Source organism: Lacerta agilis, chromosome 12 (genome assembly GCF_009819535.1).
Source record: "Lacerta agilis isolate rLacAgi1 chromosome 12, rLacAgi1.pri, whole genome shotgun sequence".
Lineage (NCBI taxonomy): Eukaryota > Metazoa > Chordata > Lepidosauria > Squamata > Lacertidae > Lacerta > Lacerta agilis.
Genome location: NC_046323.1, coordinates 23,730,632 through 23,749,112, shown reverse-complemented (window position 1 = coordinate 23,749,112; position 18,481 = coordinate 23,730,632). Strand labels below are relative to the sequence as shown.

Genomic DNA, 18,481 nt, shown 5'->3' with positions numbered 1-18,481 from the left:
CCCAGTTGGTCATGTTTTACTATTTTGTCTGCATATTGATCAAATGAAATGTCAATGAAATCTCATAATGCTTGTTATTTTTATAGGGCACTTTATCCCAAATGTACAAAGAGTTCAGCAAGTGATTAAGCTTGCATGGTCCTTGCTAGGCGGGTGAATATTCTTTCTTTCACACTTCGGAGGAAAGTATCAAAATTTGTATTTGAAAGTTAATCTTGTGTGTAAACAGCCACCAGGAGAAATCATTATTTTGTAAAAGGCGAAAGATTTATACGATCTGAAGAGAAACCACAGTATGAGAAATCATTATTTTGCATGTTGGCCAAAATTCATTAAAGCAGCTAGAATTTCTTCACAGATTTTGAAAAGTGTTGGCCTTTAAAGGTGACACAAGAGAGCAGTGCTTCACTTTCATTTTTTGTTGCGGCATTAAAAAAAAAAAATCCCCTAGATCGGAATAGATTATCACTTCCTTCCTAAATTGAGAGTAGATGAAAGGAAACTTGGTAGTCTGTGATAACTTGTAAGGCATTCTGGTATTCTGTGATTGGTTGGTTCATGTGTTCAAGAATTAGGTACACAGCCTGTTCTGGGAGAGGTTGCACTCCCTCTAAAGAAGCTTGTCACTGGATTCTCTAGTGACTAGGGGTGCTTCTGCCTAGCTTAGGCACTTTATGTGGTTGAGCAGTGAGTGTATCCCCTTTTCTTCCACTATAAAAATGACTTCATATATGAAACAGATGTTCCTTACTGATGCGTATTAGGAATCTCAGCTACAGCATCCTTCACAAATGGCCACTCAACCTCTCCTTAAAAACCTCCAATGAAGGAGAGCACACCACCTTCCAAGGGAGCCCGTTCCACTGCTGAACAGCTCTTACTGCCAGAAATGTTCTTCCTGAGGTTGAGTTGGAATCTCTTTTCTTGTAACTTTGGAGCAGGAGAAATTGTTCAAGAGTTCATGTGGAATGCTGCTTCTTCTTATGTGAGGTCATCTGAATGGTGGATGGGAATGGCGAAGCGTTCTTTTCTACTTTGCAAAGAGGAACATCACAGAAACAAAATGTGTGAATTGGAGTAAATCAGGCATTGGCAAACTCGGCCCGCCAGATGTTTTGGGACTACAACTCCCATCATCCCTAGCTAACAGGACCTGTGGTCAGGGTTGATGGGAGTTGTAGTCCCAAAACATCTGGAGGGCCGAGTTTGCCAATGCCTGGAGTAAAGCATTCAAATTTATCCTAAACACCATGCTGCCACACTGTTGGGAGATTCAGCAGGCTTTATTGTAGGTATATGGATTATTTCATGCCCTTTTTGTAGAAACTCTCAAAGTGTTTATCTCCGACTCACCACCATTTGCTATACTTGATTTTCTTTTTCTCAGCACTCATTGAAGCCCAGGATATCGAGCTTTACCTGAGACCTCTGCAAAGACATATTCAGCATCTTCAAGATACAGAATTTCCAAAGATACATATTTTAATTCCCCCTTTGTTCCACACCATCTGTCTGATCTGGAGTCACTCCAAGTTTTACAATACGCCAGCAAGAATCATATCTCTGCTGCAGGAATTCTGCAATCTTCTCATTAGCCAGGTAGTACAAGCTGTGAATAAAAAAACCAGATAAGCATGAAAAGCATAATCCTATAAATGCCTACTCAGGAGTAGTTTTATAGATTTCAGTGTGTCTTTCTTCCAGGGAAATGTGCATAGCATTTCAGCCTTAGTCAATAAGAATCAATCAATACAGGAGAATTGTTAAGACAAGAGAGTATAAATTTATCTGGTGTTAGTTACTTTTTAGCTCCCATTTCCCAATGTATTTATCGTGAATTTGCCGTAGCCCCAAGATACTGTTTTTACAACTAAAGCTATATAACACACAAATAATTATAGTAATAAATTCTGCTATTTTATGTGCTCTCTATTAAAAATACAATACGCTGTTTGCCTGACAAAGAGGCAGCATTCTTTAAAGATCACATAGCTTTTTACAAACTGTTTTTCATGTTGTCAGCTGTGTACAACATCCATTTTTAATATATTGTTAATTGGAATTGCTTATCAGGTAGCAAAACTGTAATGGCAATATCTGCTAAGTTCTAGACCACAGGGGATTTATTAGTGAACCGATTTACTGCTAGGTTGCTTCATAGTCTGACATCGATAAACTGCCCTATTTGTAAAGAGGCAATTCCAATAACTTAACAGAACTCTTAAGTCTTATCTCTAAACAAAATCTCAAGGTGCATCGACTGTTTCAGTGGATGCAGTTTTTCTGCTTTTTCGGTGCCAGTACCCTAGCTTCTAGGACGCGGGTGGCACTGTGGTCTAAACCACTGAGCCTAGGGCTTGCTGACCAGAAGGTCGGCGGTTCGAATCCCCGTGACGGGGTGAGCTACCGTTGCTCAGTCCTAGCTCCTGCCAACCTAGCAGTTCGAAAGCACGTCAAAGTGCAAGTAGATAAATAGGTACCTCTCCGGCAGGAAGGTAAACGGCGTTTCCATGCGCTGCTCTGGTTTCACCAGAAGTGGCTTAGTCATGCTGGCCACATGACCTGGAAAAACTGTCTGGGGAAAAATGCCAGCTCCCTCAGCCAGTAAAGCAAGATGAGCGCCGCAACCCCATAGTCGTTCGCGACTGGACTTAACTGCCGGGGTCCTTTACCTTTACCTTTACCCTAGCTTCTACCTCTTTTGACTTGTGGTGGAGAAAGCAGCAAGCGTAGGGACTATATAGATAGGGTGGTTGCAGAACTTAAACTCCAGGTTGTGGGCAGCCTGGCCTCTGCTGGCAGAGACTCCATCAGAACAGAAAAGAGAATGTCTGTCTGTGAACAAACACATTGAGATGCATTGCACATGTGTAATATGTACTAACTTGAATGTCTTCATAGACCCCACTCCGTCATAACTGTGAGTAGTTCACTAGTTAGAGAGAAATTTGCAGTCCCCCCCCCAAAAAAAGGTGGTTGTTGGTTATGCTGTAAGTTAGTCATGACAACATATTGTGCAAAACTGTAGTAAACCAATTATAATATCAACCTGATGGTTGCATGATAAACCTTCAATGAAATTCTACTTGCAATGCAGTACACTCGCAGTGAAAAGTTGTTCACAGTTGAGCTTATGTATGTAAGAAGCACATATCTACTACTTGGAGTAGACATGTAAGTTTTGAAAATACAGAATTTGTTTGACTTTTTTTGCTAAGTGATGTCAACAGACTTAACCTTCATTTATATAGTTGTGTGTTGCTGCAAACATACTGTCTTTTAAAACACTGCAATGGCACTACCTTCCTGCCAGTGGCTCTTAGTTTTCATTTATTGGTGGTACATTTTAAAAATGTTATTACTTCCTCTCTGTAGGCTATATCATACCTTTCACCAGAAGATATTATGAAAAGAGAAACAGAAGAAAGTTTGGAACAAGTGCAAGAGGCTCTTCATACTTTAAGAAGTTTTAAGGATAACTTTTTTAGCCAAAGGGGGAAAATTGCAACCTATTTCGCTAATAGTCAAGAGGTTAAACCATGGGATTTTCAGCCGAATATGGTCTTTCTTAGGTTCAATATGTTTCTAAACCGTTTGGAAAAAATAGAGGTATTGATTGCCAACTACTATCATATCTACCAATATTACAGTTAAGAGTAAACTACATAGGAAAATCTACTTCTGCTTCTTTTAAGGGAAGATGTTCCTTTACACATGTTGGTAGTGCCATATATAGAGAAATTAATGATTTAACTTTTAGTTTAGGGTAGAATCAGTCTTCCCTGAAAGCTTTTCCAGTTGGAACTTCACATTAAACTAATGGCAGAAAAGCAGCGTAATCTTGTTCTGTTGTTTGCCCTGTTTATGTAAACTTAGAAATGCATCTCACTGAATTAAATAGGGCTTATTCTGGTTAGGTGTATATAAGATGTAGGTTTATTAAACTGAGGCTGCAACCCTGTACACCAGGGGTGAAGAACCTCAGGCCTGGGGGCCGAGGTCTGTCTGGCACTCAGGATTCTTCCCATGACACACTTCTTACTAGTCTTACTCTTGGACCCCCCTGAGCTGCTTTCAGCTGGCTGGAATGTGTCCTTGAACTTCTATGCTGCTGTTTGCTTTTGCCCAGGCGGAGGATTTAAAGGTGTGTATGTGTAGAAAACTGACCTTTGCATGCCTGGAATGTAAGCTGTTGTACAATCACATCTGCTGCTCCACCCAATTTCACCCCAGCCATTTTGGTTCCCCCTTGCCTGCCTCACCCCCGCACTAGCATACAACCCCTGGAATCTTGAGAATATGGCTGTCTGGGTGAAGACGGCTCTCGCTCCATGTTTACCAGAGAGTAAGTCCAAGTAAAGTCAGTGAGACTTACTTCTGATTAGACAGGAATAATATTGCAGTGTGAACATAGATATGATGAATGTAATGTCCATCATTTATGTGGCCCAGGGGGATGCACTAAGCAAAGAAAGACACGAAATGGGTACCAAAGGTGACGTAGAAGGTCGCTTTTGTTGTTTAAAACCCCCAACCCTGATGCATTTAGAGTTACGAAGCTCTTCCTCAATGTTTTTCCTCCCTCCCTTTAGTGCATTCTCTCTCTCTCTCTCTCTCTCTCTCTCTCTCTCCAAACTTATTGATGCTTCATATTTAAACATGTTCACATGTAAACTCCCTTCCCCTATGCACCATTTACATGGGGAAGGGAGTAGGGATGCCACTTCTGTATTGGTAGAAATACCCCCATATTCTAACCCAGAAGGGGAGAAGGAAAACACACAACCAGGAAGTCCAACCCGCCCCCCCCAATAAATCACCTCTGCCCAACATTCTCCAAGAGTTTCTTTGTGAATAAACATCTTTGTGAAAGAAACCTCTGGGTTCTAGCTATGGGGTTCTTTTCTTTCCCCACTTCACTTGGTAATAGCAAACACACACACACACACACACACACACGTGCGCAACATGCTTTTCATTCTAAGTTAAATGTGGAATGCAGGGTTGTAGAACAAAACACACACACAAAATCAGTTTTTCATTGTGGCAGGAATTGTGGTTAATTATAACGTTTATTGTTTTAGGATATTTTTGTTACTACGCTTGAGTTTGAGAAGTTGGAGAAACTGGAGTTTGGTGGATTCAAAGGGAAAATTTTGAATGACCAAATCTGCAAGTTGAATGAAGAATTCATGAAGTCTTGTAACATTTTTAAAGAGCAGACATATGATCCCTTAGATTACAACAATGTGGTAATACAGCATTTTTCATATTTGTGTTTTGGTGGTGTTGTTTTTTAATCTTAAAGAAATTGCAAGACTATACAGTGGCAATGCATGTGCATCACGGCAAGCCCATAAGCCATTCCTTATCGTGCACAAGTGAATCGTACCTGGTTTGCTCCTCCCTACTAGCATTCAGAGGTGACATCCCATGATCCCTGGCTTAGAGTTACATCCAGTTGTTGTAATCATTGTTTCTTTCACCAAAACAAGCCATGATAGGTCCAGGTTTGTTTCTGTTTCACCAATCATTGAGGTTTGGAGCAAATCTCACCACAATCCCACCATAATGCTAAGCCAAGGATCACGTTTTGTTTGCTCTGTTGAGGAGCAAAGTTGATGCAATTTGCAAATGCATTATAATCCATGTTATATAGCTTGCCACAAGGATTGTGAATCTCAGGGCTGGGAGCCAAATGCAGCCCCTCATGGCTCTCTGGCCCTTGAGACTCATCAGGCCCTGAGCCATGGTGCTCCCCTTACCAGCCCTGATTTGCACTGTCTGTCTTGGCCTGGCTGGAATGTGTACCTTGAATTCTGGTGCTTCTTGCTTGCCTGGATGGAGAGGTAAAATTTGCATTTGTTTCTCTGACCACTTTTGCTTCTGGAACCATCTATCATGGGTATATGACCCGCAGAAGGAAATATGGCTCTTGGGAGAAAGGTTTCCCACCTCTTGTCTTACTGTGACTTGCAAACTTAGTGTCTGGAAGGGAAGCACAACATAGAGAAGAAATTAACAAATTTAAAGCCTGATCTAAGAATTTTCTCAGTGAGAATAAATTGTTCAGACTTGAGGCATGTATTCAATTAAGCTTGAGACTCTTAATCTCAAGGTTGTATGTTCGAGCCCCGTATTGGGCAAAAGATTGCTGTATTGCAGGGGGTTGGACTAAATGACCCTCATGGTCCTTTCCAACTCTACAATTCCATAAAAGTTTTCAGTAACTGTGCTGCTGCTTCCTCAAGTGTGTATTCTTGGTAATTCGAATGTCAGTTTTGATGATAGGGTACCAAGTTTAAGCTCCTTATCAATATTTCATATTTTGAAATTTTTACTCTGCCCTCTATTAATAAATATTTGAAATAGGTTTTGTATTGTACTTGAGCAATACCTGTTGATTTTATTTCACTGAATGCTGTTTAAAATTAATATATGGTTCCTTGGAAAACATCAAACACATTCATATGTTTTATGCTGCTCAGGTCTGATGTGCAATACAGAAAGTTTTCAAACAATTCTGGTTTGGAGCTGGTTGACTTTTTAGCTTAATAGTCACTCAAGCATATTATACAAGTATGAAGGTGGCTGCAGATAAAAGAAACCTTATTTCTCTGTGCAGCTTCGATATTGATGAAATGAAAGAGTAAAGCTAAGAACCAACCAGTTACGCTTTTCTTGTCATCACTATACATTTGTTTTCATTCACAGTATCAGGAACTGTTTGTCTTTGGGTTTTGGAGTGTCACCTAAAAGCTTTGCGGAAAAATAGCTGCTAACAGGAAAACTAATATGTCATAAACTACAAGATTAAAAACTATGTCAATATAAAATAGCTAGTAAAGCATTTTGTGGATAATATTTTTCATGTCTCAGGTGCGTTCAGCATGGTTCAAGTATTGCACTTGAAATTCAGAAATAGAATTATAAAAGTTCTTGATGACATTATTTATCCAAATACCAAATCATACCCATAGAACTCTTAATGCACCTCATGAAATGGACTCTGGTCTGTCAGCACTTATACCTTAGTAAATTTGTTAATCTTAAAGATCCTTTTTCTTTGTTGATTGATTTACTTTTTCTTTATTTTACTTTAAGCAAATTCTTTATTTTGTTCCAACAGAGTTCTAGGAAAAATAGTGTTCTTCCCCAAAAGTTGATAACTGTCTATTCTACAATGCAAACCCCTTTGCCACTTCAAAATGCAGATACGGAGTTTCATATTTGAATGTTTGTGTGTATTTAAAAAACAAGCACCCAACTATCGGGACATTCAATAAATAGGCAGAGTAATCTAACTAGGGCTGGGAAAGTTTTGAGTGGCAGAGTCACAGCAGCATCTGAAGCCCTTCTGACATGAGTTGGTCAGGGCATAAGTTCAGAAGATGCTTTTTATTTACTTGTTTGCAGAACAAGCTCCAAATTGGTGCAGCTGAACAACACACCCCTTACATTTCGACGCCGGGGGTGTTTATGTTGTAGTCTAGCACAGGAAGGAGAATAAACTAGGAAAAAGTGAAATAAGAATATTCCTTTCCTTGACAAAGGAAATGTTGTTGTTTCAAGTTGGGTTTGGGGCAGGAGAAAAGCATTCAGATATGTCATTATCACACCTGCATTTTGAAGTGGTGCTGTTCGAGGAGAGAGCCGTATGCATTTTTTTTTTTTAAGATGATTGCTTAAGTCATCTGATATTGTGGTGGTTCTCTCAGCAATTAAATACATGGCAAATTAGCTACAGGTTTCAGGCAGAGAATCAAACCTAAATAGCTTGATCCTATGTACATAGAGTTTGGCAAGGTGGGGGTGGGAAGTGGAATAGGCTGCATGCCAGTAACCTTCTAATCTAAGTAAGGATTCAAATTCCTGGAATAGCCAGGTAGCTTCCTGACTCTTGAGAGTCCCATGGACTGCAAAAAGATAAACCTTATCCATCCTTAAAGAAATCAGCCCTGAGTGCTCACTGGAAGGACAGATCCTGAAGTTGAGGCTCCAGTACTTTGGCCCCCTCATGAGAAGAGAAGACTCCCTAGAAAAGACCCTGATGTTGGGAAAGATGGAGGGCACAAGGGGAAGGGGACGACAGAGGATGAGATGGTTGGACAGTGTTCTCGAAGCGACTAGCATGAGTTTGGCCAAACTGTGGGAGTCAGTGGAGGATAGGGGTGCCTGGCGTGCTCTGGTCCATGGGGTCACGAAAAGTCGGACACGACTGAACAACAACAACAAAGCTTCTTGACAACACAACAAGCCAGACCATGGCTTATTCCTGGCAGTGTCACGGGAGTGGGGCAGAACCAAACTGCCCACGATTTCAGCAGCATGCACTATGGTTTGATGGGATGTGTGAAGCAGGATATGTTTGAGGAAATAGCAATCCCAACCTACATTTTTGATTTGGTCTGTTGTCCTAGATAACTCAGTTTTCAACAAAGAGTTGTGACCTGTGCTCCATGTCGCTCTCGTATGTGTGGAGTGTTTCAGGTGCAGCTATTTGGGTGCAGTTGTGCACAGAGTTAGGCAACTAGCTCCAACTGAAGTAAATGAGACTTGAACAGCCTTTGAGCCGGATTGCAGGCTCGATCACTTGGAGACCAAACTAAACAATAGTTAACAATATTGCAGTGAAATATTTCATTGCATTACATTCTATAATCACACAGAAATTACTGTTGTGATCTAAAGCACTTGGTTGCTGCTGCTGCTGCTTTACAAAAAGCATATAGAGTACTGAGGTGTTGTTTTTTTAAGTTACTGTTTATGTAGCAAAGTCTATATACAATAAATAAAACTGTGCTAAATGGCATCCAAGAGTTTGAGTCATTGCTTACTCTGTTGACGTAAACGGTAGTGTATTTGAACAGCAGGTATTGTTTGCTAGTACAGCATGATAAAGTAACAAAAAAAGAGAACTGCAAGGCTTGTTAAAACTTGCTAGAATACTAACTTGAGATAAGACAAGTGGGGACTGTTGTTAGTTGGCACCAATCCAGATTAATCTACTTGGACACCGTCTAGCAAATGTTAAATCCCATAAAGTCCCATTGGACATGGTCCTGGCCTTATTAATTATGAAGTATTTAAGATTTTGAGCTTTTTATTTGTGTTCTTTGGAGTGTTGATTGTAATATCCCTTTTGCAAATGGACCTAGTAAACAACCTCATCCTGCCTTTATCTGGAATTCACTACAGCTGTCATCCTATCCATGTTTGTTGGGGGATACTAAGACTAGCTGGTGGGTCTAGGATTTGACTGTATGACAGGATAATTTACTTCAAGGAACTTCAGACAATGATTTTAAATCCGTTCAGTGGTAAAACAAATATACTTCACTGCACATTTCATAGTTATTCACTTCATGTTTGGCTTGAGTGGTCTTCATAAGCAGGCCCAGTTTTGTTGCTTATGTCCTACACCTTACAATACATTTTAAAAAAAGATTTCCTTAAAAATCTAACTGGTTGTAAATTTGTATTCCACAGGAATTTGAAGAAGACTATGTGGATTTTAAACACAAGACTCTGGAGTTTGAAAGACGCCTTGGATCAATTTTTTGTGTGGGATTCCTTGATTGTTCAGGTTTGGAATCAGCACTTAAGGTCAGTTATGAAGGGCTTAGCAATGAAAATGCAGCTTCAATCTGTTGCCACCATTTAGAGCCATTACAGTAATTGCAATATCAGTTTGTGGGTGGAATGTGCAAGTTACTACAAAGGGTATAAAAATTCAGTGGAAAACTACCAGTATTTTAATACAGGGTGGGCAGTACAATCTTTTATAGGTCTACTCAGAAGTAAACCCTGCTGAATTCACTGGGACTAACTCCCTGGTAAGTGGGATTAGGAATAGAGCCTCAATGTGTGATAACTTTGCATGCATTTCAGCCCATGAATTGCCATAATGCCTATTTGTGAATATGTCAGTAGATATACTTAATACTGACTGGCATTGAAAGAGTTGCTTTAGGAGAATCTTGTGTAATGTACATTGGGACTTTTTTACCTTTCGCTTTTGAACCTTATGAAAAAACTTTTCAATTTCCATTGACTGCACTCAGGTTTACCATTGCAGGGGTGCAGGAGGCAGCTGTTTGAGGAACCCAAATTTAAGTATTCGCACCTGCTCTTGAGATTCAGGCAATACATCAACAATAATAAATTCAACTCACACGAGTTGAACTGAGAACTGAGATAATTTAGTAGCTCCCGTTTGATGCTTGGCACCTTGCATAATTTGGTCATCAGGCACTGCCAGACACTTTGTACTCTTCAAAAGAAAAGTAACCTTTTCTGGTATTGATTTTATATGTCAGATTTTTTTTAAAGGCAAGCATGCACTATGTTTAGCTTATTTAGTCTATGGCTATAAGAAGAGTAGTATTTGCAAACAGCATATTTAATGTTAACGTTAAGGCAGAAATTTGGTGTGGAATGGTCAGAATATAGAGCTACTGCTTGTATTTAAATGCAACAGAAGAAGGCAATTCTTGGAATATATACAGTATATTCTGGCGTATAAGACTACTTTTTAATCCAGGAAAATCTTCTCAAAAGTTGGGGGGTCGTCTTATACGCTGGGTGGAAAATCTGTGGTCGAGTATATCTCAAACTCTATATTTTAACTGGAAAAGTTGGGGGTCGTCTTATACACCCAGTCGTCTTATACGCCGGAATATACGGTATATAATATCTGCTTCACTTTGCCACTAAAATATGCTTTCACTTGGAATAACTGTTATGTATAATTGTAGTTACTGAACTTTTTCATGTATAAGAAAAGGGGGGTCGTCTTATACATGGGTAGTGCATAGGGTGGACATTTGATTGGCAGCTGCCGCTCTGTCAAAAAGTATTGGGTGTGTTATTTGTTGCTGCGTCAATGGCTGGTGTTGATTGGGCAGGCGATTGGCAGCTTCTCCCTGTGAGGGGACAGACGAGAGGCGGATTTTGCGACGCATGTGGGTGGGCAATTTTTGGCAATTCCCCCTAAAAACTCAACAACCCTGGTTAATCCCCCCCAAAAAAGCTCAACAACTCTGTGCCATCTCCCCCATTATCTTAAATCTGAGTCCCCCAAAATAGGGGGCATCTCATACATGGGGGCGTCTAATACACAGAAAACTAAGGTATTTTATACTTTTTAGTAGCAGCTGCACTCAGTTAATATTCACATTGGGCCAGCTGGAGTAAAACTTTCTAGATAATAAACTATAGTTTGTTATGCCAGGAACATGCGTCGGACCAAAATAGCTCTCCGTCTCCTCCACCTCCTGCATGCCACTTTGGTGCTCTCATCAACCACAGTAGGACATACTGAGAAACTGTCTTAATGGGACCAGAATAAAAGTGCAAAAGTTTATGTGCACGAAGGGGACAAGGTGGGAGCTTGAAGGTCCGGTGCTTGCTTCTAGCTTAAGCAAGGAAAGTGACATCTAAAACTGCCCATTGTGTATAGTTTCACTTCTGCGACTTCTAAATTTCTGTGCTTGGTTAGGCTAGACATAGAATTAAATTCTGTGTAAACTCTGCATTTATTTATTTTTAAGTACCAAACTAACCCATATTTGAATCTGTACAAATTAACCAAATTGCATATATTTTCTTTTCTTGCATTGCTGATAATAGATATGTATGCTTTCCCCCTGCCCCCCCCCATTTAACTATTATCTTTGGTTAAATAGGAAAAGGCCATTAAAGCAATAATCAGATTTGGTTGCTGTCACTTGTGCACTTTTGTGATATGCAGATTTTGCTCTAAATTTTCTCTGATTCTTGTAGAATATTCTATTTTGTTTTATTATAATGCCTCTTTGTGCATTGAGGCAAAAATGGATTTTGTAATTGGGAAATCTGACACTGTCTTTTATTTGTATAGCTTCTAGTGATTTTGGGATATTTTCTGGAGAAGCCTATTATTGCAGACATTTTTAGCAAAAATTACAAAATTTTACTACAGATGTTTGATGAAGAGTTGGATAATTGCAAACACTTCTATGATGAGCACATTAAGCAGGTACATGACACCCTAAGTGCAAAATGTTCCATGTTCAATTCTCTCCCAATCGCTTTATTCAGAATAACTTATCTGGATTTTTTTTAAAACCACCACAGGTGGAAGCGGGGAATGAAATAATAAATAAAAATATGCCATTTACATCAGGAAACCTTAAATGGTCCCAAGAAATTAAAGCTCGCATACAGTCATTCTGGTCAAAATTATCATTTGTTTCATATCCGTAAGTATATCTCTTTGGGATTGGAAATTGTTTATGAAAAATTGATTGCTTGATTGCTTTCGAGTTTCCTGCTTCCATATCAAATAGTTTCCTAGAATGAATGCAATGATCACATAAATTTACGGCACAGTCCTGTATGTTTCTCACTCCATATATGCTGGAAGCCTTAGTCCATATTTGTACACTTTATAACAAAAAAGGAAAAGCGGGGGGAAGAGACTATTTTCTATATGGGGCAGCCATTCCCAGCTTGTTTCTGGCCTTGGCCACCTGTCTCACCTAGTTGCCTTTTCCCAACACATCACGGACAGAACTGTTGAGAGAGGCCCTTGACCTAGCAAACAGGCCAAGAGAGGCTGTCCTCACCAGCTATCACTCATGTAGATGTGTTGCTTTGTTCACATGATGCACGTTGGTGCATATTGGTGCGTTGTTTGGGACAGCAAGCAGGCACCAGGCAAAGAAGTAAGGGAGAAGTGATGAGATGTTCGAAGGCGCACACCTTTGTGTGTGCCACAAAGCGTAATCCACTAAGCTCACAAGCTGGAGCGTGCTGTCCTATTGCCAGTTTTCAACTGCCAAGTTTGCTTTGTTTCAGTCAGCAAAATGTCTTAGCATACCTACAGCCTCAGGGTGCTTCCAGATGACCTGCTTTATTGAGCAGCCATCCTGACCTGTTTTAGGGAGATTAGGTGATGTTGGCTATTCATTCTGAGTTGTTTGCGGGGGAGGTTTGATGATGTGTCAAAGCAAGTGTTATCCCACATTTGACAGTGCATCTTCTCATCATTTCCCTCATGCTAGAAGTCTGATATTTTGAGGGAATATGTTTGTTGCCCAAGACCCTCACACTCAGCCTCATTGCATGGATGCGGCCACACAACCATTCATATCGCCACCATTTGTGGGCATCTTTATAGTATAAAACAATGTCTTCTTTTTTAGAATCTTAGAAAGCACCGGGGGTGCTTTAATCTATCAGAAATACATAGAGATGCTGACCTTGCTTGACCAGAATGAAGATCAGATCTATTGTAACTGGAAATCCAAGGTGGATGAAGTTTGCCAGTTCAATTTAGATCAACCCCTAATTAAGCGCAGTGATAAGGATGGTCTCCTCGATGTGAATTTTGATCCTAAGGTACAGTGCAAGCACTTTTGTTGTCTCTGTAAATTAATCTACTAAGTATCTTAACACAATAAACAATGGGAAAATCTCAGTAAGAATGCATGTCAATGACAGGGCACCAATTGGCTCATGAAGTAATTTCCATTGAACTCCCAGGTAATTTTGCCTGTGATTGCAGCCTGAGTTCTTCGTAGTAATTGAATTTGTTGTTATTAAGAAAAAAGTACATGGATCCTAAGTTTAATGTTGAGTTGATTGTTTTTGATGTAATTGATGAGCCTTGGAGGCCCTCTACAATTCTGATTCATCCCTGGGTGGGCTCGAACCACTAAACTCCTAGATAACGGGCAGATGCACTGACCCATTGCACCATGGGGCTTCTGCACATGACTTAACAGCAGGATTTACTTCAAGTATGGGAAACTTTGGTCCTCCAGATGTTACTGAACTACCACTCTCTTCATCCATGGTGACTGGCAATGACTACAAGTTCCAATGGAATTGTAGTTCAGCAAGATTTGGTGGGCTTGAAGTTCCCCATTCATCATCTACAGTGGTACCTTGGTTCTCAAACTCAATCCGTTCTGGAAGTCCGTTCAACTTACAAAACGTTTGAAAACCAAGGCACAGCTTCTGATTGGCTGGTTGGCCCCGGAAGCAATGCCAACAGCCAAAATGGACATTCGGCTTCCAAAAAATGTTTGCAAACCTGAACACTTACTTCCAGGTTTGTAGCGTTCGGGAGCCGATTTGTTGGTCAACTAACATGTTCGGGAACCAAGGTACCACTGTACATGGTTACATTGTAATCAAGGATTTCCCCCCCCCCTCAGAAGTGCTTCCTTCTGTGAAACTAGAATCTTGGAAAGTGTCAAACCTTAACTACCCTGTGAAAGATTATATTGTGTATTGTTCTTTGCAGCTGGTGGCTATTTTAAGAGATGTGAAATATCTCTTGTTTTTGGAGCGATCCGATATTCCACATTCAGCACTGGAGTTATACAAGAAAAGGGGGACATTTGCTAAGGTATGTGTTTTTAAGAATCTTCAGTTTGGCCTGAGTGTGTATTCTGCAGATTCTTCTTAGTACAGATGACATTTTCTTCCTCACAATTGAATGTAAACTGAAAAGCTTGGACGATTCAACCTTAAACACTCCAGAGGGCCTTCTCAACAAAGGCATTCTGGTTATGGAAGTCTAGCTGGAGCCTCCATTCTATGGATCTAGTTAGTCAGGTGGTTGACCCACATGTCTAAGTGACCCATGATTTGGGGACGTTTGGATTTGGGCCAATTGTTAGGTTGGGGTCATAGTGTTTTCATGGTAGAGACTTGAACTTTCTGTTGTTGTTTTCTACACAAACAGTATATAGGGAACCTTGAACTCATGGTCCAGTGGTATAACAAGGTTAAACAGACTGTTTTGGAAGTAGAATACCCTCTCATCGAAAGTGAACTCAGGACCATTGATGATAAGCTAATGGAAGCAGAAGAAATATTCACATGGCAGGAAGAGAACTGCTGGGAGTACATTGAGTTTGTGAAAGCTATGGTTCATGACTTAGAGCAGAGACTTCAAAGGTCAAAGGACAATATTAAGGCCATTCAGGAAATTATGAAGCATTGGATGGAGCATCCCCTCTTCTCTAGAAAGGACAATAGAAAAGATGCTTTGATTAACTTGGAAGACAAAGAAGATAGACTTACTAAGAGATTCAAGCTATTCCAAGAAGATGGCTGCAAGATTCACAAGCTTACAGAGGTAATATTTGGAGCAAGTCACCATGATAATGAGACGAGCATGAAATTTGATATATGCAACATGCACACATATCTTTTCAACCCACTGCAAAATATATATTCGGGTACGGATGTTAACTGATCATAATAAAATGGTGTTTTAATATTTTAGGTCCTTTAACATGCACACTATTATCAGATTTTTTATAAACCCATTTTGGTGCTAATTTTCTACACATATAAGTAGCTTTAATTCCCCATGTGGATCTGATAGTTACCTAGTTATGTGTTTTTTTTTAATTGAAATTTGTCTCAACAGTAGAATTGAAAGTGCCTGTTTTGGGATGTGTGTTTTTAGGAAAACTCCATGCTCTTTAAAGCAAACCTGGATTCGGATTACTGGAAAATTTACCTGGAGTTCATTGATGATATCATAGTCGATGGCCTTTTTAATGCCATATTGCACAATTTAAATTTCTTCTTGGAAAACACAGAGAAAACATTGAAGCCAGCTCCGTTATTCCAGCTTCAAATGATCCTAAGTGCCCCAGAAATTGAATTCAAACCTTCACTGGACAAGGAAGCCGCTGATGGCTTTTATGATTTAATAGATGAACTTTTAAGCAACGTTTTCAAAATATCTGCCCAAGTGAAGAGAGTGGCAAAACATCTGGGAATACAACATTACCAGGTAGTACCTCCCCCCCCCCCCAAATTAGAATAAAGATACAATCCACAGATCAACTGATTGAAACAATATATGTGTAGTAGTACAGTCATTGAAATAACTCCCCTCCCCTTTGTTTTTCGGCTTTAGAATGACATGGACAGCATACCAGAGCTGTCTGAGACCAGGCAAAGAATTATGGAGAGAGTGGCAGATGTTATAACCAAAACTGTGGACTTCAGAAACTCTCTTGAAACTTACGCATATCTATGGGTGGATGACAGATCAGAATTTATGAAACAATTTCTGTTCTACAGTCGTGTGTTGAATCCCGAAGAAACAGAAACCCGTGCCGACATTGGCATGGCTGATCAATGCCCGATAACTGAGCAATTCAAAGAGCAGGCAAGGAAGTGGAAAACCTGCATGTATTTATATATTCAGAGTCCCTTTCAGCTTAAAAAAAGAAAAAAGAGTTTAAATCTTTTATCCTTGTAATACGTACTTATCTGTTGTAGATTGACATCTATGAGAATCTTTACATCCAAATGAGAAAATTTGAAGACTTCAGGATATTTGAAAGCTGGCTTAAATTGGACATGAAACCTTTCAAAATTAGTTTGCTAAACGTTATTAAGAAGTGGAGCTGGATGTTCAAGGAATACCTTTTAAGATTTGTCATTGACAGGTACAAATGGTATTTTTTTGGGAGGGGGTGAAATAATAGTTCTGATTTATTGATCTGTTCTTCTCTTTTATTCAAAAGTGACAAGTTGAGACCTTTGAAAATTCACGGGAGCAGTAGAAATGAGGAAGCTGCCTTATATTGAGTTAGACAAGTAGTCCTTTTAACTCAGTACCGTGTACACTGGCTGGCAGTAATTCTGCAGGAGTTTTTCCTAGCCCAGCCTAGGAGCAGATACTGAGAGGGATGAAAGAAGCAAAAGAGACCTATTCCTCTTCTCCTCTCCATTGCTTTTCAGTAAGGACAGCATAAACCTAGCTGTTTCCAAGAAAATTCAAAATCATAGTCTAAACAGCAGCAGTCCAAAGGTTATCGTTCTCAGTGCTCATTCCATGTGTACATATATCAGAAAAAGATTCTAGTATTGAGAAACCTTTTTCCCCCCCATAGCCTTGCTGACCTAGAAGAATTCATTAAAATGACTGATGTTGGGCTCCAAAAAGAGCTAAAGGAAGGAGATTATGATGGACTCATAGATGTTATGGTTCACCTCCTGGCTGTGAGAAACAGACAGGCAGCTACTGATGAGCTTTTTGAGCCTTTAAAAGATACAATTATGCTTTTGGAAAGCTATGAACAGAAGATGCCAGATCACGTTTATGTTCAAGTAGAGGTACTGTACATTTAGGAATATAATATTCCATAATTCTATCTGTCTGTGAAGATCATCGCTGAACAACCATCTCTCATTTCCAGAAAAGAAATAATTATAATGAAACTTTGCTCCACATTGCTCCCTCCAGTATTAAGAGGTCAAGGGTGTGTTATATATGTGTGTACACACACATATACACATGATTTTTTTCCTGTACACTAAAGGTTACTAAAATGAATGGAAACTACACAACAGCTGTTTTGTTTCTTGTTCATTTCGGTAGGGCTTGGTATGGAGAACTTCACGGCAGACACTTGTCTATTTTTCCTCCCAAGTTTTTGCAATTTTTTTTGCATTGTGTAAATTAGTGTGGTAACAAGAATGAAAAAGAAAACTGAAGCCATTGAACTTAAATTAGGCTAGTGTGTACTAATTTATACAGGGTGAGTCTTTTAAAAGAGGCACTGTGGAACATGTATACTCTGTATCCACAGGGCCTCTTTTAAAGGACTCGCCCTGTATCTGATTCCAGCTACAAGGTTAGAAGCTTTTGGTTTTTTTGTAGCTGCATTCTGGTTCAGACAACTTGATGACCTAAAGCAGTGTTTTTCAACCACTGTTCCGCGGCACACTAGTGTGCCGCGAGATGTTGCCTGGTGTGCCGTGGGAAAAATTGAAAAATTACTTTATATATAGTCAATATAGGCACAGAGTTAAATTTTTTAACATTTTCTAATGGTGGTGTGCCTCGTGATTTTTTTCATGAAACAAGTGTGCCTTTGCCCAAAAAAGGTTGAAAAACACTGACCTAAAGAGAGCTGGTTCAGATGCAGGAACATGTGACATGTATCTGGAAGAAAGTTGGAATTGATCACTGAAATATATGAGAAGAATAAAATATACAGGTCAAGAGTTAAAGAACCATATAACTAGTTATTTTGGGAACACAGTGACTCTGGATTTCTGTTTTCTCAGTTAACAGCTCCAGGATTTTACATCAGTGACTTGTGAGACTTTTAAAGAATGTAGTGTTTGGGTCTTTCCCTTTCCATTTTCCTATGGCTACAAAGATAAGTTGTCGTTTTTTTTGGCAAAACCACCCATCCTTGCCAGTTATGCAGTGAAAAGTGTCACGAACTGGTTTTCACTTGTGTTGAAAAGTTGAGAGTGGCATTAATTGCAATTGAATTTGAGCCAGGCCAGGCAGTTTTTATATATATATATATACCCACCATCCTAAATAGTTGTGGGGAAGTATTCTAGCTGTTCGAGTGGCTCATGAACGAACAGCTCCTACAGTTTGCAGAATGTGCCTGACAAAACTGTCCTGCAGTATGAAGTATCCAGAAACTCTCACAACATC

At 39.7% G+C, this 18,481-nt stretch overlaps 1 protein-coding gene across 1 annotated transcript in view; it reads left to right on the top strand.

The window, feature by feature from the left end:
• DNAH11 (dynein axonemal heavy chain 11) overlaps positions 1–18,481 on the top strand; it is a 139,684-nt gene that overhangs the window by 10,441 nt on the left and 110,762 nt on the right. The window contains exons 6-18 of the mRNA XM_033166182.1: positions 1,388–1,599; positions 3,376–3,609; positions 5,085–5,252; positions 9,490–9,606; positions 11,882–12,019; positions 12,118–12,242; positions 13,188–13,383; positions 14,294–14,398; positions 14,738–15,133; positions 15,470–15,802; positions 15,929–16,183; positions 16,297–16,466; positions 16,914–17,136. Of these exons, the coding sequence (XP_033022073.1) occupies positions 1,388–1,599; positions 3,376–3,609; positions 5,085–5,252; positions 9,490–9,606; positions 11,882–12,019; positions 12,118–12,242; positions 13,188–13,383; positions 14,294–14,398; positions 14,738–15,133; positions 15,470–15,802; positions 15,929–16,183; positions 16,297–16,466; positions 16,914–17,136 (2,672 nt within the window). The remainder of the gene's footprint in view (positions 1–1,387; positions 1,600–3,375; positions 3,610–5,084; positions 5,253–9,489; positions 9,607–11,881; positions 12,020–12,117; positions 12,243–13,187; positions 13,384–14,293; positions 14,399–14,737; positions 15,134–15,469; positions 15,803–15,928; positions 16,184–16,296; positions 16,467–16,913; positions 17,137–18,481) is intronic.